Source organism: Tetranychus urticae, chromosome 3 (genome assembly GCF_039701765.1).
Source record: "Tetranychus urticae isolate SD_2017Ah chromosome 3, NJAU_TeUrti_SD_1.0, whole genome shotgun sequence".
NCBI lineage: Eukaryota > Metazoa > Arthropoda > Arachnida > Trombidiformes > Tetranychidae > Tetranychus > Tetranychus urticae.
The window spans coordinates 5,226,058-5,246,284 of record NC_142960.1 but is presented as its reverse complement, the minus strand read 5'-3'; the positions used below and the strand labels follow the sequence as shown (position 1 = coordinate 5,246,284).

At 32.9% G+C, this 20,227-nt stretch overlaps 4 protein-coding genes and 1 long non-coding RNA gene across 5 annotated transcripts in view; 3 read left to right on the top strand and 2 right to left on the bottom strand.

Annotated features, from left to right (window-relative positions):
* LOC107371753 (uncharacterized) overlaps positions 1 to 3,951 on the top strand; it is a 67,700-nt gene extending 63,749 nt beyond the window's left edge. Inside the window, exon 2 of the mRNA XM_089269068.1 lies at positions 2,034 to 3,951. Within this exon, the coding sequence (XP_089125194.1) occupies positions 2,034 to 3,334 (1,301 nt within the window). The 3' untranslated portion in view covers positions 3,335 to 3,951. The remainder of the gene's footprint in view (positions 1 to 2,033) is intronic.
* Positions 3,952 to 5,479: 1,528 nt separating this feature from the next.
* Positions 5,480 to 14,412, top strand: LOC107371594 (potassium channel subfamily K member 18-like). The gene is made up of 4 exons (XM_015939724.3): positions 5,480 to 5,915; positions 5,991 to 6,494; positions 10,469 to 10,883; positions 12,693 to 14,412. The coding sequence occupies exons 2-4, from the start codon at positions 6,020 to 6,022 to the stop codon at positions 13,213 to 13,215; spliced, it is 1,413 nt and encodes a 470-aa protein (XP_015795210.1). The 5' UTR covers positions 5,480 to 5,915; positions 5,991 to 6,019; the 3' UTR covers positions 13,216 to 14,412.
* On the bottom strand, positions 12,218 to 14,661 carry LOC149093225 (uncharacterized). Its single transcript, XR_016200265.1, has 4 exons — positions 14,485 to 14,661; positions 13,276 to 13,477; positions 12,559 to 13,201; positions 12,218 to 12,434 (listed from the first exon to the last, which is right to left on the bottom strand). It is a non-coding gene; the product is annotated as an uncharacterized LOC149093225 (long non-coding RNA).
* Positions 14,662 to 15,012: 351 nt separating this feature from the next.
* Positions 15,013 to 17,916, top strand: LOC107371593 (uncharacterized). Its single transcript, XM_015939723.3, has one exon. It carries the CDS (start codon positions 15,101 to 15,103, stop codon positions 17,726 to 17,728), a length of 2,628 nt encoding a protein of 875 aa, XP_015795209.2. The 5' UTR covers positions 15,013 to 15,100; the 3' UTR covers positions 17,729 to 17,916.
* Positions 17,917 to 17,962: 46 nt separating this feature from the next.
* On the bottom strand, positions 17,963 to 19,843 carry LOC107371595 (Claudin superfamily protein pickel). The gene is made up of 4 exons (XM_025162639.2): positions 19,619 to 19,843; positions 18,932 to 19,486; positions 18,720 to 18,869; positions 17,963 to 18,651 (listed from the first exon to the last, which is right to left on the bottom strand). Exons 2-4 carry the CDS (start codon positions 19,239 to 19,241, stop codon positions 18,335 to 18,337), a joined length of 777 nt encoding a protein of 258 aa, XP_025018407.1. The 5' UTR covers positions 19,242 to 19,486; positions 19,619 to 19,843; the 3' UTR covers positions 17,963 to 18,334.
* Positions 19,844 to 20,227: the final 384 nt, after the last annotated feature.

Genomic DNA, 20,227 nt, shown 5'->3' with positions numbered 1-20,227 from the left:
CTGACTCGTCTGGAAATCGAATAAAAAAATTTCGAAAAATATTGCTCAAGAAATTGATCAACTGAACTATTAATCTGAATCTGAATGAAAAGCTCGATGATATGAATTTTAGTTTTGCCAACTTTTAGTTCAAAGAACTCGAGTTTGCAAAATGTTGAAATACGAGTTTCGCATTGAAAAGTTGATGAACTTTGTTGAGATTGATAAACGCAAATGTGTGCCAAACTCATTGAGAACGAACTGGATTCATGATTGAATAATCTCATCACGTTCGTATAACATTTTCCCACTGTTATCGCTATTGAACTGCTGGGAGTGAACATTCGTTTATGTTATCAGCCTTTTGTTACTGGGAGTTGAATAATTATCAGAGGCCATTATTATTAGTTTAATGTGATAATTATATTTGGAAGCTCATTTAATCATAATGATAATTTCTGTTAAGTTCAATAAAATTCTGTTGGGATTGAATATTTTTTTCATTTTCTTTTTTTTACAATTTTTCCATTTAAATTTTATTTCCTCTCTATTATCATGTTAATTATATTTTTCATTGTTTGTAATCATTACGTTAATTAGATTGACCTCCCGCTTCTGATTAAATTCATTATTAGATATCAGAATGGCTTGGAGTGAACTTTGCTTTTCCACTTTTTAGGCCAACTCATTATACCAACATGGGAATAATGCCAATGTAATTATAGTCTGTTGACAATAGTTGATAACTTCAACATTCAGTTCATCACATTGTCCAACTTGAAATGAACTTTTCATCAAATTTCATTGCAATTTCCTTTTAGCTTTGAAAAAATTGGACTTTTCATGAAATGCTTAGAAAGTTCATTTTTTCAACTTCAATTCCGTTATCTCATGAATGGAAGCCTTTTGAATATTCTCAATAACTGCTGATAATTCAAGTTCAATCTTGCGAGTAACTTTGAATCGCGATTATTAAGAGTTTAAAAGTTGCTCAGAATTATGATTGATTGAAACGAAATCAGGAAAAGAAGAAAAATTTGGAAAGAAAACATGAGAGAATTGTTTTCTTTCATGAACATCATCAACTGATCAGAATGACTCTATTTTGCTGTTATTTATTCGCTGATACAGTTTCTATTTTGGGTGAAAAGTTGATGGAACTAGTTGAGAATAAATGTTTGAAATAATACTTGGAATGTTCACTTTTCTATCAACGAAAATGGATAAGTTTCCATCTTGAGCTAAATAAAGATATCCAATGTGTACTTGAAGTTGAATGATAATGATACTTTTGAGAAGAAAATTTCATCCTTCATTCTGAATGGTTGAATTGGAAACAAGAAAAAAGTAGAAATGTTTCCATTCTCAAACAATATGATTACAATTATTTTTTCAACTTTTCCAGTTTCAACAAAACTTCGCTATAAAACTTCTTTACTGGGAGTGAAAACTTATCATTATCTCAATTTTTGCCATTTCCAGCGTTTTATTACCTAACAAGTTGAGCGATGACTTATTATCATCATTATTGTTGTATCATTTTTGAACTTTATCTGCACTTTCTTCTCCTTCTCTCTCTCTGCACTCTATGCTGGGAGTGTGAGTAAAATGATAAAAATTTGTAGCCTTCATTCATCGCCTCCCTGTTTGTGTATTCATTGTGTTTACAAGTGAAGAAAAAATAATATTTATTATCAACAAGAAAATGTTTTCTTGTACATTATTACAATGGTGAAAGAAGATGATGATAAAGTTCACCAGATGAAACAAGAGTTATCAATTACACGGAATGAATATCAGATAACAGAATGTTGTTGTTGATGATATCATTTGCTTTTCTTTTCAGGAATTAGTAACTCATTCGCCTTTTCCCCTTTAATCATGTTCGCATTCAATTACACTTGGTTACAATCAAAGTTTTGTGTAGCTCATGTTGCTCTTCAGTCCATGATATTTGTTCAGCTTTATTTGAGTTTAAGATTTTCCATTGAGTAAAGAATGGTAAAAAAAACCATCAATTTTCTCATCACTTTTTTCTGTTTGCTCTGTTTCAGGATACGGAAATATTGGACCAAGAACTATGGAAGGGAAAATGTTGACAATTTTATATGCACTTTTGGGTATTCCATTGATGATTCTGTTCCTATCCAAGATGGGCTCAATGTTGGCCAATGGGCTGAGATACTTTTACCGTAGTTGTTGCAGTTGCCTGCCCAGTCCAAGTGCATCAACACTACCCAACTCAGGGACACTTGATGTCCTTGATCCTGTCCATTTATCCTCCTCAAGTGGACTCTTATCTCACCATGCTCATCACTCGCACCATCATTTACATGATCATTATCATGTTCATCATATATCATTGAATGATATTCACAATAACACAACCGGTCATGTAGCCCTTCACTGCAACTCTACCTCACCCAACACCACTGGTACCTTAGGTATAGTCTGCAAGGGAACCCCGGGTACGACTACTTGCTACGGTGGATCAGGCACTTGTAATGCCATTACAGTGTCTGGTTCAGGTGGTGGTGGAGGTGGAGTGGCTCTGTCACCGACCGTCGTCTCGATGGGTAACTCGGTTGGTCCGCTGGGTGGAACCTTGGGTGACTCGGAGACCAAAATATGCCCTGAAACAGAAGTGCCTGAACATTATACAACCTGTGGTGGACTGTTACTTAACCGTCATTCCCATGCAACCATACTTCGTGGTGATACCCTTCATCATCACGGTGATCATATCAATGCGACTCTTGCTACATGCCAAGGTGATCATAGTGATTATCGATACCAAGAAACGAATCATCATCATCCAGGTTCATCTCCCTGTAATCATCTAATTAACCTTACAAGCGCCACCAACAATAGTAATCCAACCAGTAAAACAAATGATAATCAGATGAACAATAAAATGTGTGATAATAATTACAATTCAAATTATTATCCCAAAACCGTCCCAATAACGTTGTGTTGTATTATAATAGCAGTTTACATTTTTGCTGGAGCTTCAGTGTTTTACCTTTGGGAAGGTTGGAGCTATTGGGAGTCAGTTTATTTTTGCTTTGCCTCAATATCGACCATCGGCTTGGGCCAGGCAACCTGGGTTTTAAGTGATTTCAGAAATTCCGAGAAAAAGTTGATTCTTTGCTGTTTATATATTTTATTTGGTCTATCCCTTGGTGCCATGGTTTTCAACCTTTATCAAGATCACTTGAGACGTAAACTGTCAAACTCAAAGTGCGCTAAACGTCATTCAACCGAATGTCCACATCATCTCACAGAACGTGAACTAATGACTGCAACACCAGCACCCAACAACCCGTTACTGGGTGAAGATGATTTCGACGTTTGACTATTGGAACCACAAGAGTGAGATAATCAAATGAATGGTAATCTCAAAGTGCTGTTATTAAGATCAAGGTTTACAATCTACTAACCTGATGATAAAAGTTGAAATAATTATTTTTGTTGTAAATTTAAAATGAACGCGTAAAAGAGTCAACTTTTGTTTCATCATGTCAAGTGCTCAAGTTCAACATGTTGGGAAAAAGACACTAACCAGACTCATGGTTGACCAAATCTTCAAATGTCATCATGATGAGCCAAAAATGGTTTGGCAAAGAAAATGAAAAGAAGAAGAAAAAGAAGACGAAAAAAATGATAATGTAATTTTAATGCAATTATCATTGGAATCTTTCGATTCACATTGGTTAACCCGAGAAAACATTGAACATTCGTTGAACCCAATTGTTATATTACACTTTGATATATTACCTTTATTGATAATAGTGGCCTCAAGTGTGAGGTTAAATTTGAGCAAACAAATTCCCAATGTAAAGGAGGAAATAATGATTAAAGTGGGACAAACAAGGAAAATAAAGGAATGAGAAAAGGAGCAAAAATTGTATTCCATATTGAGTATACTATTAGTTAATTCAATTGAATAAAAAGTGTTTACCAGATAAGAAATGATTATTTTATTTATTTCATTGAATCGATTGTATTATTAGAAAGCATTTGCCATTATTGTTTCTCTTTCGCGTTGATGATGATAAACGTTTCTCGGATTGACGTTTGACTCAAATGATTGTTTGTTTGAAAAATTTGCGCCAACAAAAGTTTACAAATTTTCTTGGCTTTTCTCGCCATTTCAGGGTTAATTTAACAGACGGTTAAATAATGTTAACAATTTAAATGGTCCAGAACCATTGGCCATTTTATCTTCATTTCAATCATAATAACATCTTGGTCTTTTCAGAAGAAAGAAAAGGATGAGTTGAAGAAAAAGGAAAAAATAAATTCATTGAAATTAAAGAATAGTGATAAAATTGTTTCAAAGTAACAATTGACTGTTAAAAGTTCAATCTGGGACTAATGAAAATGATTCATTAAGCGAACATTTTGTCTACAAAAGTTGCAAAAAATCTAAAATTCAAAAGAACAAAGAAAATTCAGAAAACAAATGATTTTCGCGACTAGGTTGTTGCTTAATGGCGGTTATATGTAAGTATCGATTTAATAGCCATTTAATATCAAATCCAAAATGCTATAACTTTTGTTTGCATGATCTTGAATGATCTAATGTAGCCAATTGTAGAGTTTGAAAATAGCTAAAAGAATGATGGTTTTGGATGCTAACAAGACCTTTAGATCAAAGGCCAAAATGAAAAGAAATATCGATGCATTGAAAAAATGTTCGACATCGTGTGTTCATTTAAAGCAAGTGAACGTTTCTGTAAGTGATTGATCTTTATTGGAGTCAACAGATACGCTCACTTGACAGTTTATTAGTAGACGAATGCAGCAAACTCATCATCAGGAAATCAGAGGTTGAGGAGTGCATCTCAGAAATAACAGATACATTATAGTTCGAAAAACTGAATTGAACGAGCCACAAAGTCAGTGCACTCAGGTTTTCCATCTGGATGGTTGAGTATTCATTGACTACTTCTTTACTCAACGAAAAAGCAGTTCAATTTGGATGGGAAATTGAAATTGAATGGCTCAGCTTTGCAGCTGAGTTGAAAGTATTTTTACAGTAAAAACTTTTCCATGAAAAATCAATCAACTTGAAAATGAACTTTTGTCACAAATTGCAAAGGAAAAGTAAAGAAAGAACAAATTGAGCGAAAAAAAGGTAAAGAATTTAAATTTTTCTCCTCAATTTTTATAGTCGAGTTGATAATGTTTGTTTTATTTTAAGATGAATGAAAGAAAAGATGAAGATGAAGAAAAGGATAAAAGTGAAACTTAAAAGTGAACGATAGTCTCATTCATCCTCATCTTTCCTCTCACTTTTCTTCTTCTCTTGCCAAATGATGCCAAGAATGAGACAAAAAAACAAGGAAGACGCGAAACAAGATGAAAAAGTCTTAATTTCGTTAACTCTCTCTTTCGATTCACTTCTATTCTCAACATCACTAATTGTTTCCCAGTTTTAATCATCATTTTACACTCATCTTTAGACTGCAAATTTCCCTGTTTCCACACTTTCCGTTTCCTCTGAATTTCACCAGAAAATCTTATTCTCTCCCAATAACCTTGCAATCAATCAAATTTTACTTCAACCTTTAGTGAAATCGAAACAAAATGAAATAAATTTCATCAACATCGAAAAGGGAAAAAAATCTTTTTTTTCCTCATTATTGTCTTATTTATCTTGTATTATGTTCACCCAGTTTGAGCTTTGTTATTATTTGCTCACATTTACTCATCTATCTTGTTATTCAATCATCATCATCATTATCATAAACACATTGTCAACTTGATTCATTTATTTTCATTTTTCTGTTGCTTCCAATTTTTCACTTTCAACAATTTTCCTTCCCTTCAAAGTTGATCAATTAATGTTCATCTTGTTCATTACAAGTTACAAGCGTTTACAGTTTCACTCAAAGAAGATTCAAATTCAATCATTCAATGGGCTGATAAAGGTAAGAAAACATTTTCGCCTTTTCACCTTTTCTCTTTTTGTCCCCTTTAATTGATCCATTTGTCGACTTTGTCAGGTTCTGTGCTTGTTCCCAGACTTTGTTTTATGGCTTATGATAGGAGAACATCTAAACGTAAAAGTGGCCGTCATCATCATCGCTCTCGAAAGTTGGACACTAGCATCTCTCATCGACCCCGTTCAAGTGGTGAAAAATGTAAAGATTATTGTCGCAAGTTTGTTGCATTCCTGTTTAGCCACATCGGTATTAGTGCCATTGTTGTTGCCTACATGATTGGTGGTGCTCTGCTCTTTCAACGGCTTGAAGGTGAGGCCAGCAATGATATCAACATCTCGGTTGGTGAGATGATCATTGATTCGGTTGATCAAATGTGGATCATTACCAATGAGATTAACATTCTTAATAAGCAAGCCTGGGACCAAATAATGCGTAACGAGACCAATTCATTTGCCATTAATCTGATTAAACAGATTCAAAGTGGATTTGATAATAAACCTCGAAATAATAAATGGGAATTTCCAGGAGCATTCCTATTCTGTTTAACTGTCATCACAACCATTGGTAAGTTTCATATTATACTCCATGGGTTTCATATCACAAATTGATAACATGATGCTATTCATGTCATATCTTCAAAAGCAAGTCAACTGTCAACCATTGATCAAATGATAAGCAAATGCATTACAATGGTAGAAACAAAACTCTTACTTGCGAAATGTTTCATCAACAAAAAAAAACAAAACACATTTCCGATTGAATCTGCATTTTCCAAGATCAACAGATAATTCAGTAAAATTTGAGTAATTTGGCTGGTGTAAAGTTTTCACCAACAATCAGATTAGTTTGCATTATCATGATATTTGTTTTCAACTGGAAACAATATGATTTGTTTAGCTGGTTAAAATTGATTTTTAATCCAAATACTTCTCTATTTTTAAGCTCAAAACAGTCTTTCAGGCTTAAAGACTAACAAAAAGTCTGTTAACTTGAAGTATTCAAAAGATATCATCGGGTTATTTTGCATAACTATTTAACAATAAGTTAAGATAAACGATAATACTTCCATGTGAGTGCATTTCAATTGCGTGGAAAAATGTTTAAGACAAAGTTAGACACATTAGGTGATCATTCAATTACAGTTTAACTCGACTTGTTATTACCTTCTATGGCCATTTTCATTTCAAGGCGAAGTGTAGATTTTAGTTCGCTTCTTAGACCCTCGTTGGTCCTAGCCCTTATCATTATACTCATTGAAACCGATGCTGTCGATGTATTTTGACATCAATAAATTTTTTGGAAAAACTCGTTGGAATTCTTTTCTATTCTGTAAGGTCAAAAGTTTAATTTTTCGTTATTTTCATTGAGCAGTTGATACTTTGAATATTCAAGTAGCTGAAAAATTGGTTCTCTATGAACACTTATTTCGACATTAGGTTTACGGTTGAAATTGAGCAAACGAGATTCTGTCCAAGTGTATCATTAACAGCTAATTACTTTATTGCCATAACCTTTCACCGGCTCAATCACACACACCAAACATCATTTTATTAACATTTTTACGGTTTTCTTTCAACTCAATTTCTTTCTTTCCTCTAAATCATGAAAGCAAATGAACTAAAGAACCACTAAAGAAATATCCGATATCAAATCAAACGACTTTTTATCGATAAAATGCAAGTACTCATAAGGTCTTGATCCTTGCCTCTTTCATTTGAACCTTACAATGCTGATAAACCTTTATCAATATCTCTTCAAACTGACATCCAAGCTTTCTCAATTAGCTGATTATCAAACTCAATTTTAATCAATCTTGGATTCAGACATTGAGTTGAAGAAAAAATGAACATTTTGTCAAAAACTTTCGATACTTTTAATGAGTAGAGAAGCAGTTTTGCATCTAAATTATCATTTGACACAAAACTCGTGAATCACTTGATAAGAGCCTTATTCAGTTACCTTGATTGTTCAATGAAATGAAATTTTCCTCTAATCACTTGTCACATTGTTTTTAATCATTTTAACTCATTTACAAACTGATCCGTTTTTTCATCCAACTTGGACTGAACTAATCTCTACCTTTTCTCATTTAAAAAACTGAGTTGACATCCAATTTTGAATGCAAAATTTGCATTTACATCAATTTTTTAAAGATTAATTATCTAATGCTAATTGAGTACACATTTTGAGCTTTGATTATTTATCAATCAAATTAAAAGGTTCACCAGAAGAAGATGAAAATGAAAAGCCAGCAACAACCAAAGATAATTATGTTAATGGTGATTCCAACAATAACCATAATGGTAACAATAATAATACTAATAACGATAATAATGATTATGCATCAATTTCCAAAGTTAATCAGATTATTCAGTAAATGGAAAGATAATTGCAATTCTTCTCAGTCCATCAACTTTGATTATCGATTGATGAATATTTTTGCTTCTTTAATTATTCAAATTAATTTGATGTCATCAATTTCAAGTCAATCAGTTGAAATCGGTTGACAAACAGAGACAAAATTGCTTCATTTGAAATGGAAATTTTTGTTTTGGCGAAGAAAAAAAATGTTGAGCAAAAAAAAAATTGAATCCAGTTGAATGGCTGAGTTTATATTACAGATTAAATGTTAATGTTGCCAGAATTGCCAACAATGTTGAAAGTTATATATTAGTTACTGGTTGGAATGTGACTAAAATGTTTAAGCAACATTGAGATTGAAATTAATATGAATGAAATTACATGGAAAAAGTGAAGCAACAAGAAATGATGAAAAGATGAAAATCTGAACATTTATTCCAATTATGATTATCATCAAACTTGTTACCAACACAATTAGCTGTGAAAAAAGGGAAAAATTGAAGACAATATTGTCTAATAATATAAATACAAAGTGACTTTTTTTGACATTTCAAATGTACTTTTCAATCAAATGCAAATAAACTTGAACAAATTGTTTAATTTAAAAGTCAACCTACAAAACAATTTTCACTCAAATTCAAACAAAATCAAAATTCATTTGATAACCATTTTAATTGATCATTTTCAATCAACTTCAAACCTTTGATCAGTGAATAGCAATTCATTTACAAGAGTGAAAAATCTTGAAGCCTAACCTAACCCAACCTAACCTGCAACACATCTTGAAAGGTTTCAAGTTAGACTCAAGAGACGAGCTTGCTTGCTCTTGACTAAACCTAACCTAACCCAACCTAACCTAATCTTAATGGCCATTCAAGATCATTTATTGATGATTTAAACGTGTAAACAGACTAATGACAAAACATTGTCTTGATCAAATGTCACTGTTGAAAAAAACTATTTAAAATGGGAATCTTTTTTTTTCTTGTATTATATCACTGAAACCGTTGATTGGAAAGGCAAGGAAACAGATTTTGTCTCTTTTTTTCTGGCCAATTTCCAACACAGAGAGAGAAACTGTGTTGGCAATCATTAAACTTGGATTACCATGTACATCATATAACATGGGTTGAAGTGAACATGAAACGATAAAGAATAGTTGAGTTCATCAGTGTGTCAGTAATTATCTTACTTTTTTTCACTGTGCATATCTCATCCAATCATCCTGATTATGTCTTTACAATCTCAACAATCTCTTACCATTCTTACTTCTTCTTAATAAACTTGTTCATTCTCATCATCGCCCCTGTCTATCTTCAATATTATCATTAACCTCATCATTATCTTCATCTTCTTATTTTTCTGCTTGGTCTCATTACCAAAAACAATATCATTGGCAAAGTTAAATTGATATTAGTTCCAAATGAATGATAAAAACATGTAAATTGTTGTTGACTGTTGAAATACTCACAAACTTTACAAAGTTCAATGGAGAATCCAATTTAAACTCAAGTGATGAAAACTATTATTAACATAATGAACATTTATTATTCATCGTTATTCAAGATTTGTCCGTTTAAAATGCAATTTAAACAAAAGCTAAATGTTCATCAGGATTATAGCAAAATCAAGTGTTTTACTTTGTGTTTAAACACAAAAACATTTTTCAAGTTCAATCAATTTCTTATTAAAATAATAATGCAAAATAAACTGATGAGTCTTTTCAAACAAAACCAAAGATGAAAGGTTAAAATGAAAATTCAACTTTGATTCACATATTCAAGTCTGACTCAACGGAGAACGTTTTTACTGCAAAGTTACAACTTTTGAAATGAACTTTTGTCATTTCCTTTTGTTTTTCAAATCTTTAAGTCTTCCTAACCTAACTCAACCTAATCTAACTTGACCTAACCTGATCTCACCGGTTTCACATCATAATTAGGAATTTTCCAATACGATTCTTCTCACACAAAAATTGATCGATCTCACCCAGAGAAAATCGATCTTAAAAACACGCGTTTGTTGCGCCAAGAGACCATTTTGTAGATTCGATGATACTTTTTTGTTTTAAAAAATCAAGAAAACAAATGTTTAATGCAAGATGGACTGTTGATCAAACTTGAGTTGGCTTGGTTAAAACTGAAAGTCTGTTTTAATTATTGACTTTATCTTTACAGGTTATGGGCACATTGCACCGATAACGGCTGAAGGTCGAGCAGCGACCATTGTCTATGCCATTTTTGGTATTCCCTTAATGTTGCTCTATCTGGCCAATATTGGTGGCACATTGGCCAAGTCTTTTCGATATGTTTACGGTAAATTTCAATCTTGCTGTTCATACAAGCAAGCCAGTCGAGGCAGGTCAGCTCGATCCCGGTCAAGACGAACAGCTCAGGGAACAGTTAGACGAAGTGTTACCGGTAAAACTTCATCCATTGAAATGAGTCCACTAAGTCTAGGTCCGACAACCTCAACACCAACAGCAACCAGTATTTGGTCGACAATGGTTCACCATGCTCATGGTTCCTCACTGCCCAGTTCACCAGTTTCCAAAGTTACTCGAAGCATTCCTTTTAATCAAACAGATTCAGGGTAAATCTTTCATTCATTTTTTTCTCCTTTTCTCTCCCTCTCTCTCTCCCTGTCTTCATATACTTTCCCAACTGTCAACTTGCGTTTATCCTCATCATCACTCATCCAAACTTTTTTTTATCAAATTCAATTGTAACTCGATCTTGTCCAATTGTTGTTTCATCTTCAATTTCATATCGTTTATTCACTTCTCCATGATATATGTGAATGAATGAATGAATGAATAATATTTCCTGTTATTGTTCAATACTAATGGTCAACTAATGTCAATCTAATAAACTGGGCAGCCAAAAAATAGAATGGATCAAAACAAAAATAACATCAAAAGTAAAGAAATAAATATTAAAATATAAAAAAAAGAGCAGAAATAATTCGTAATGTTATAATGATAGGAAAACTGTAAAAAGATCAATCATTTTTTTTCTCGTTTTCCCTGCAAAAAAAAACGAACAACCTTTCCTGACAAGTTATGAGAAACATTCATCTTGAAATATTCACGAAATGAACCAGAATAATGTTTTCATGAAGAGAAGAAAGAAAAACCAAAAATTCAATTTACATTCTTAAATCTAAATTAACCGTTTGAAAACATTAAACTCTATTAGAGTTAATTCAATTTGTTTCATCGTTTTTTTTTCTCGTTCATTTTTTTCTTCTTCTCTTCATGAAACATGATCAACATGAACAGCTTTTCAGGTTGATAATTGTGACAGTTTAGTGAAGAGAAAAAAAGTAAACAAAGTTGATGAAATTCCATCGTGTTTTGATTCTGGTTGATTAGTTGAATGTGATTGTTACATGTGAAACAAAGTGAATATAAATATTTCAATATGTTGTTCATCTGAATATATTGGTAAAAAGACTGGGAGTGAAAACTGGATGAAACATGAAAAAACATAACGTTTTGCTGTTGCAGTAATAAATGCTCAACATGAGTATACATCATGGATATGATGAGAAGAGAAGTAACAATAAAGAAAATTCATGTAACTTCTCTGAAAGATTACTGAACATGGAGAAGAGTGGAAAAGAGAAAAATGTATTTATTAGAAAGTAAATGTGAAGAAACTCGTAATTTGCTCAGTGTAAATGTAATAACATGGTAAACATGTCAACTTGTAACTCTATTTTCATTTGAAACTATTAGTTTTACCTTCTTCTAATAAATGGTTGTTTGCAAAATCTTTTTTTCCTACTGAAAATGAAATGTTTATTAGGATTAAATAAACTTTCACTCATCAAAAGAATCCAAAATTGAGATTAAAACTGTTGTAATCAACTTTATCAAATGTTGTTTTCATTTCAAAATAAATCTAATAAAGTCTCATCAACTGTAAACCCACCAATATGACCAGAATTTTGATCAACGTTTTACTTTAAAATTGAATGAATGGTATTACATTAGAATCAACTTTGATCGTAACATTTCTATTATTGATCCAGATTTAATTCATTTCCAACCATTAATGTAAATTAAGCTTTTGTATTCTGTTGGTTTTCATGCTTCCTTTTTGATCCTTTGATAACGATTCTGATTGTTGCCATTAAAACCTGAAAGTACAAAGAAAAAGATATTTGAATCGAATGAAAAATTTGATGAAAATCTTGAGAAGTGAATGATTCGCTAATTTTCAGAGTTTAAGTGATTAAGATTTTAAACCTTGTTTAGTCTTACATTTGGTGAAGACATTCAAAGATTGAACTTGATAATGAGATTTCTTGATTGGCCTCTTGAGCATTTATTTTGCATGATATTGATTGATGTTTGTTGTCTCAATAATAATGTTGCTTTTTTTCTTGTTTGTACAGTTCACGCCATGAGACACCTGAGTTGATCCAATCTGGTTATCGGCTGGGCAAGAGTGTCACTGAGCCAAGTATTGCTGGTGGCATTGACCGTGAACCTTCAACCGTCTTTCGTCGTGATGAACCTTCAGATGGTCGTCGAGTTGTATTGGAGCGAGTCCATGTTCCCATCTCATTGTGCCTCTTTATCTTGATTGCTTATGTTTCAATTGGTGGGATCCTCTTCTCAGGCTGGGAATCGTGGGAAGTCCATGATGGAATCTATTTTTGTTTCATTACTCTATCGACCATTGGCTTTGGTGATCTGGTTCCAGGAGAGAAGTCATTGAAATCTGAGAATATGATTCTATGTGCCTTGTACATTCTAATGGGACTTGCTTTGATTGCCATGTGTTTCAATCTAATGCAGGAAGGTGTTATCCATAAGGTTAAAACATTGGGCATAATTGTTGGTATCATCAAGGATCCAAATTATGAGGAAGATGAAGATGATTACTATTGGGATGGTGAATCTGATGTACAATAAAAAGAAGAAAAAGAAGGAAAAAGATTAGAGTTACGGTGAAAAGTTAAATTGCAAATTAACCTTTTACGATTAATTGAAATCCATCCTGTTATTGTACCATTGATATAATGCCATCTGGGAATACCATTTGAATCATTGCATATTGAAATGTAAACAAGATTGAGACATTTTTGGTAAGATTATATCAACAGGGAATTGAACATGTAATAATATCGTTGAACAGGAGAAACAGGACAAAGAAGTTGATTTTGATTCACCAATTCTGATAAAGTGAAGAGTGAAAAATATCAAAATGTTGTGTGCTCTTAAATGCAATTCATATGTACTAATGACAAATTCAACCAATTTTTGCTGCTCAATGATATGATATTTTACTTTCTCTCTGATATGAGAAGGAAAAGGACGGAAAAGAAAATGAAAAAATATCAAAATAAATTGCAAAAAGATGATGACAAACACTATTTCTTGCCTTCTTCAACATCTTTGATTATATTTCAGTTTCTCTTTGGGATTCTCTCATGGATAAATTGTTTCTCACTTTTACCATCATTTTCATCATCAGCCTCTTCTTCTTCCTTCTTTCTTTGCTTAAACTCAATTCATGATTCATGCCTTTACTTTGATCACAATTTTCACTCAAATTGACTTGATTTATAGCTTTTTCTTTCTCCTTTTTTTTGTATTTTTCTTCTTCATTTTGACTGTGAGGAAAAAAAAACTGAGTAAAAAAATGTTGATAACATGAATTTTACAATAATCCGAATTAGAGTTAATACATTTATATTGATAAGAATCACTTTACATTTGCCTTTTCCTCTTTTTTTATTTCAGATTATTTCCTTTTCTCTATTGTTATAATTTCATTCCTTGTATTCACTCAGTTTTCAACATATATTCAATTTTGACTCTATTGTGAATACATAATAAGCCTAGGTCAAATCAATTTATCGTAATAATCAGCAACATCACCAGAATCATCACCATAATCATCAGTAACATCATCAGCAACATCATCATTCACCATTACCTTTCATCCTTCCCTCTTCTGCCTCTCACAATAGCTAAAAGCCTAATTTCAATGAATAAAGCATCAAATTATTATCAAATCAAATTGACACCATTCTCAACTATCAATTTAATTATCAAAAACTGTAAACTTGACACTTCATTTTTTCAAATAAAAAACTAATTATCTAACCGAATCGATCAAATTTATTAGTAAATACAAGTGTCGCACATAAAAATGTAGAGATATTAATCATTACTTACTTGGGTTGAGTTAGAAGCTTTGGCTTTAAGCTTTTATTCAATTTCCATCCGTGTTTCGTTGTAGATCGCTTCTTTAACAAGTCGGTATTAGTAGTAATTTAACACTGATTTGGTTTAATCACAAAATATAATAATACAAAAGATAGACATCAATTTTTGTAAATAGCGCTGTAATTGAGTCAGAATTGAGCAGAATTGCTTTTCTTGGTTACCCTGGTTACTCAAGCAGATGATTGCCGGTCGATGTGTTGCAAAGAGTAAGGTAGAAGAGACAGCAATTTGGAAGGTAAAGACAAAAGTGTTGCCTTATCCCACTGGAGGGGGCTAATTGGAAAATTGAATGAAGGTGTTTTAATAAAGTAAAATTATAAAAATATTGTTAAATTAACCGCCGCAAAATAAACAAATTTGATTGAAGCAAAAGACTTTTTCTTGATTTTCTTGCAATTTGTGCCCTCCGGTGGGATAAGGCAACACTTTTGTCTTTACCTTCCAAATTGCTGTCTCTTCCTACTTTACTCTTTGATGTGTTGTTTATTTTGCTAATTTATAATTAATTCATTTTAGTGTTCTTTGTTTATTAATCAATTGTAATTTTTTGTTTAAAACTTCAATCATGAATGGACCTGTTACTTCTGCCAATAAACTCAAATGGGATCCTAGTATTACTAACCCATTGTTTATTGAAATGGTTGATCTATTGAGATGTCATCAGTGTAAAAAACTCAACTATAGTGTTCATAATTTATCCAAATGTGCCCATGTTCTGTGTGGTGATTGTAAAAATGGTATCGCAGCTAGAAAATGTCCTTTATGTAAAATACCAACTGTGGAAATCAAGCGGGATTCGGATTATGAAAGTTTGGTTAAAGATATCAGATTGTTAAATACACAATATTTGAAAATAAGTTTTGCGGCTGATAAAAATCCCAATAAAGCTCCGAATAATGATAAAAAGATTATGAGTTCTCCTCGTCCCGTGATGAAGGCTGTTATTTCTCCTGTCAAAAAAGTCGATAATGCAGCCAAAGGAGTTGAATCGAGTCAAGATTTATCCCAATTGACGGAAGCATCAGTTTTCACACAAGATCTAAGCATCGACGAGGAAAAATTGGATGATGCATCTGATACTGAAGCTATTGGTTCGGTTAATAAGCGGAAAGGACGTGAAAAGGTGCAAGAAAAAGTTATCCCCATGAAGAAACAAAGACTTGCTTCTGACTCAACTGAAAAGCAGAGTAACGATGACAAAAACAAAAGAAAGGACAAGGATCCAGTTAAAGAACGAGAAGCAGAAAAGGAAAAAGAGAGACTGAAAGAGAAGGAAAAGGAGAAAGAGAAGGAGAGAGAAAAAGAACGAGAAAAAGAAAAGGAAAAGGAGAAGGAGAGACTAAAAGAGAAAGAGAAAGAGAAACTCAGAGAAAAAGAAAAGGAAAAAGAAAAGCTAAAAGAAAAGGAATTGCAGAAAAAACTCGAAAAAGAAAAGAAAGAAGCCGAAAAACTTGAAAAGGAAAAGGCCAAAGAGCTGGAAAAGGAACGCAAAGAGAAAGAGAAAGAACTGGCAAAGGAGCGTGCTAAGGAACGCGCCAAAGAAAAGGCTAAAGAAAGAGCATTGGAAAAAGCCAAAGAAAAAGCTAGACTCAAGGAACTTGAAGAAAAGGAAAAGGCTGAAGAGGAGAAAAATAAAAACAAAAATGAAGATGATGCCGATGCCGATGCCGATGCTGAAGATAATGATAAAGCTAAATCTAAAAGTAGAAAGAAGGTATTGGCTAAGGATAAAGTAAAAGAAACAGAGTCAGATGCACAGGCTGACAACTCAAAGTCAAGTAGAGTAGAATCTTCTACGAAGAAAAGAGGTAAAACCGTTGAAGAAGAAGTGCCTGAGTCCAAAGATAACAAAGTTTCTATTCGAGGCCGTGCTAAGAAAAAAGTTGTCGAAGAAAAGGAGAAGGAAGACAAGAATAAAGAATCAGAAAGTGATGATAAACGCTCTACTCGATCTTCACCATCAAAGAATTTATCGTCCAAAAATAAAGATGAAAGCCCTCGCCGAACAGGTCGAACTCCGAAAAATAGTGGTAAACCTGAGGATGATAAAAAATCTTCAGAAGATCAAATTGATACAACTAATGATGATATCATTGAAGAGAATAGAAATAAAAAACAAGATCTGAGAAAATCTGTAACCTTTTCTCCAGCTAAAGAATTTGAATCCACAGTTTCTCCAAGAAAAAGTCCAAGAAGCAACAAAGGTAACATGATGTATTCACGTAGACCCATCACTTACGATGAACTACCACTCATGAATAGCAAGTCTCGTACTGAAACCAAATCAAAAGAAGCTGTCTCTGAAACAGAAACGCCCAAGTCTACAAGTAACAGCAAAGCTGCTTCATCCAAAGGGCGTGCTAAACAAAAAGCAAAGGAACCTGAAGCTTCGGTTGATGATGAAGATGTTTTTGTTAAACCAAAAGCCACAAGCAAAAGAGCAGCTCGATTAGATTCGACTGATACCAGCCCTGTAAAGAGACAACGCAAAGCTAAGGAAACTTCTGATGAAAGTGATTCACCGTCACCAGCACGATCCACGTCAAGCAGATCTAATGCATCAAAAAATTCAAAATCCAATAGCAGAATTTTAATCGCCTCAACCTTATTGACAGCTGACCAGAAGAAAACTTTAGAAAAATTACAAAAATCGCTTGGAGTTCGCATAACAGCAGATTTTCCCTCCAATGTGACTCATTTGGTGACTAAATCTGATTCAAATAAACGAGCTGTCCGATCATTAAAGTACATGAAAGCATTGCTCAGTCACAAGTGGATTGTGAGTTTTGATTGGATCACTGAAAGTTTAAAAGCTGGTGAATTGCTACCAGAAGAACCGTATGAATTGCGGGGAACCACCAAACAACCAGAAAATACCTTGGGTGCACCGAAAATTTCAAGAACCTCTAAAAAGAAGTTGCTCACCGGAATCAATTTCTATTTTGATGGAAAATTCAAAGCTGCCGATTTACCTAATCTTGAAGAGCTTAAGGATATTGTTTCAACTGGAGGTGGAACTATTTTTGATAACAATTTACGGTTAAATTCAGCTTTACGAAAAAATGAAAGAGTAATCATTGTTAAAGATAAAGTTAAAGATGATGATAAATCGACTGGAAGTGCTAAGCACATTGAAACTGCCGATCTTCTCGCAGTTGTGACTGCTTACAAGACAGATGATTTTTTCAATTAACTATCTATATTATTTTACCATTTTTTTCGTCAAGCTACTTAATTTTATTTTTATTTCATTTGTTCCCCATAAACTATACTTTATCATGCTATTATTATAATCATATTTTCATTATTATTTTGTTTTGAAACCCTTTATCCCTTTAACTTTATTATATTTCAAACGATAATATACTTTTTCTTGTTAAACCATTGACAATATTCGCGTTTCCGTTGATAAGTAATAATCGATTAATCATTTAGGACGCTAGTTTAATGTCTTTTCAGCTGACAATGAAAAAAGTTTGAAAATACAAAAAGAAATGACAGATCAAAATTAATAATATTTTGGCTATTTGTGTGCTGCCAGTGAGAATGATGCATGAAAAAAATGCTTAGATTCTAATAATTTTTATCAATTTGTGTGAAGCAGACCCGTGTAACGAAATAGTATATCAATGTCCGTTGGTTTAGCTGATAAATGCACCGATGAATGCTTCCAATACTTAAAATTAATCAGATCTCGTGTAATACATAATTTGAATACTTTGACTCTTTGGTCTAACAGGATTTTAGCAACTTGTGTTTTTGGCTATTTACAAAGGCAATGTAATCTCTAATTAGATAGTTAAACTTGAGTAAAGTGAGGTTGATAAGCACTTGGACGATCAACCGATAACTCTTCTATCGGCATCATTGGACGGGCTTCAATGGAACCACCATTTCTTGGTCGCATACTGTAGACCAGATTCACCATTTTCCTTTTTCTTTGATATTCTCTCCAAGATTCTTTAATTAATAAACCACTAGCAATAAACAAGAACACCATTGTTGTTACCGCTAGAAAATATCCCCAATCTAAATGATTAAAATTTGGATATTGCAGCCACGATCTTTCAAATGCGTACGAAGCAAATACTGAAACTCCAACTAAAATGCACACAGCTAGAAAAAAAGTGAAAACATTAAATAAGTTACTGTAAATTAATAAACACTGATTTTGAGAGACCAACCTGATACTGCTGTAAGTCCGGCAGCAACTGCTGTCACCACAATATGATAACGTACTAAATAGTACATTAGACTGGCACTGATTAACATCAAAGCAAGAGTAGTAAAAATCAAAGCTATAGTTAACATAGCTTGGACCACAATAAACCAACCTGGAAGTAAAAAAAGAAAGTCAATGTTACTGGTTCTTTTTTGAATTAAAAGAAAGCCTTACCTGGTTGAAGCCATTCCCGAATATTTTGATATTTAGCACTATAAATCCAATTGCAACCGTCAAACTTTTCGTCATATTGATATGGAGGATGGCGATAATTATTAAAACAAACATCCCAAAGTCCAAGGCGGATGAAAGATGTGTAGGTTTTGGTGTATGATGATAGCCAATAAGGGGCAGAAAACGAAACAATCAAAGAAATCCATGAAATTAGACAGAGTGCACTGGTTACTTCATATTTTCGTGATATGTAAAATTTTGAACGAGAACTTTGTTTTTCTGTGCTAGCTCCACTCAGGGTTGAAGCCATTGTCAAATTTTCATCAACAGGTTGTTTACAACCTTAATTGTCAAATGCTAAAATGAATTTTCAGGTCAAATGTGGAATGATATGTAAGTGAAGTTGAAAGTGTCCTATTGATCATAAGTAAACGTCTCTGTATGGACCAACAGGTAAACCATTGGTAGAGATAAACAGCCTAGAGAAGTCAGGTAACCACAAAAATACATCCAGGTAAGACACGTTAGGTAATCTTGATACAATATACCAAGGCACTGTCAATAAATGGTTTATAAAGTAGATCACATTAAAAAATAGTCAATTTGAGTTAATAAGTCAGTCAGGTGAATGACACACCCAGCGAGATTTTGTGTTTATCAAGAGAAAAAGATGGAATTATTTGTTACCTGAAATTTTGAAGAAACCAGGTAAGTAAAAGGGACCGTTGAATAACAACGCCACTTAAAACGTAAATTTTTTCAAATAAGTAACTGTTCCTGTATTTCTTGCATATAATGATATAACCAGAGGATCAAATAACTCTTAACAATTTTAATTTGTATCTCAAAACAGATAAAGACTGAAGTTAATCGTTAAACGTTGATTTTGTTACAGGTAGAAATGAAGTTGAATTGAAAACAATAAAAGCTAATTATAATTTTACCGCCAAATAACTTGCATCAAAGAGTATAACAAGAGAGACCACTTAATGAAAAACCACTTTTTTCAATAAATTGTTGCAAAAGTCACCCCTAGATGGCGCTGAAGGAAGAAATCCAGTGTTTTGCAATGTAAAATACAGCGAACAGAGCCATGCAGTGGTGATGTGCCTGAACTAAAATGTGCATTTTACATTAATTTATATCTTAATCTTTGCATCAGAGGCATCTTGTGGTGACTTTTTCAACTTTTTTGTGATGCCTATTTTTCCATTGAAGTTAACTCTCTTCTTACTCTTTGACTTGCATTGCTTCATAAAGCACTAAAATTTTGAAACCAGATACATTGAATTTAAG

What these genes read in the sequence shown, in the direction of transcription:
- LOC107371593 (XM_015939723.3), top strand. Translation starts at nt 15,101, where the DNA reads ATGAATGGACCTGTTACTTCTGCCAATAAACTCAAATGGGATCCTAGT.
- LOC107371594 (XM_015939724.3), top strand. Translation starts at nt 6,020, where the DNA reads ATGGCTTATGATAGGAGAACATCTAAACGTAAAAGTGGCCGTCATCAT. An exon ending in AACTGTCATCACAACCATTG is followed by an intron (nt 6,495 to 10,468) that starts GTAAGTTTCATA and finishes TTATCTTTACAG; the next exon opens with GTTATGGGCACATTGCACCG. An exon ending in TTTAATCAAACAGATTCAGG is followed by an intron (nt 10,884 to 12,692) that starts GTAAATCTTTCA and finishes TTGTTTGTACAG; the next exon opens with TTCACGCCATGAGACACCTG.
- LOC107371595 (XM_025162639.2), bottom strand. Translation starts at nt 19,241, where the DNA reads ATGGCTTCAACCCTGAGTGGAGCTAGCACAGAAAAACAAAGTTCTCGT. An exon ending in TCGGGAATGGCTTCAACCAG is followed by an intron (nt 18,870 to 18,931) that starts GTAAGGCTTTCT and finishes TTTTACTTCCAG; the next exon opens with GTTGGTTTATTGTGGTCCAA. An exon ending in CGGACTTACAGCAGTATCAG is followed by an intron (nt 18,652 to 18,719) that starts GTTGGTCTCTCA and finishes CTTTTTTTCTAG; the next exon opens with CTGTGTGCATTTTAGTTGGA.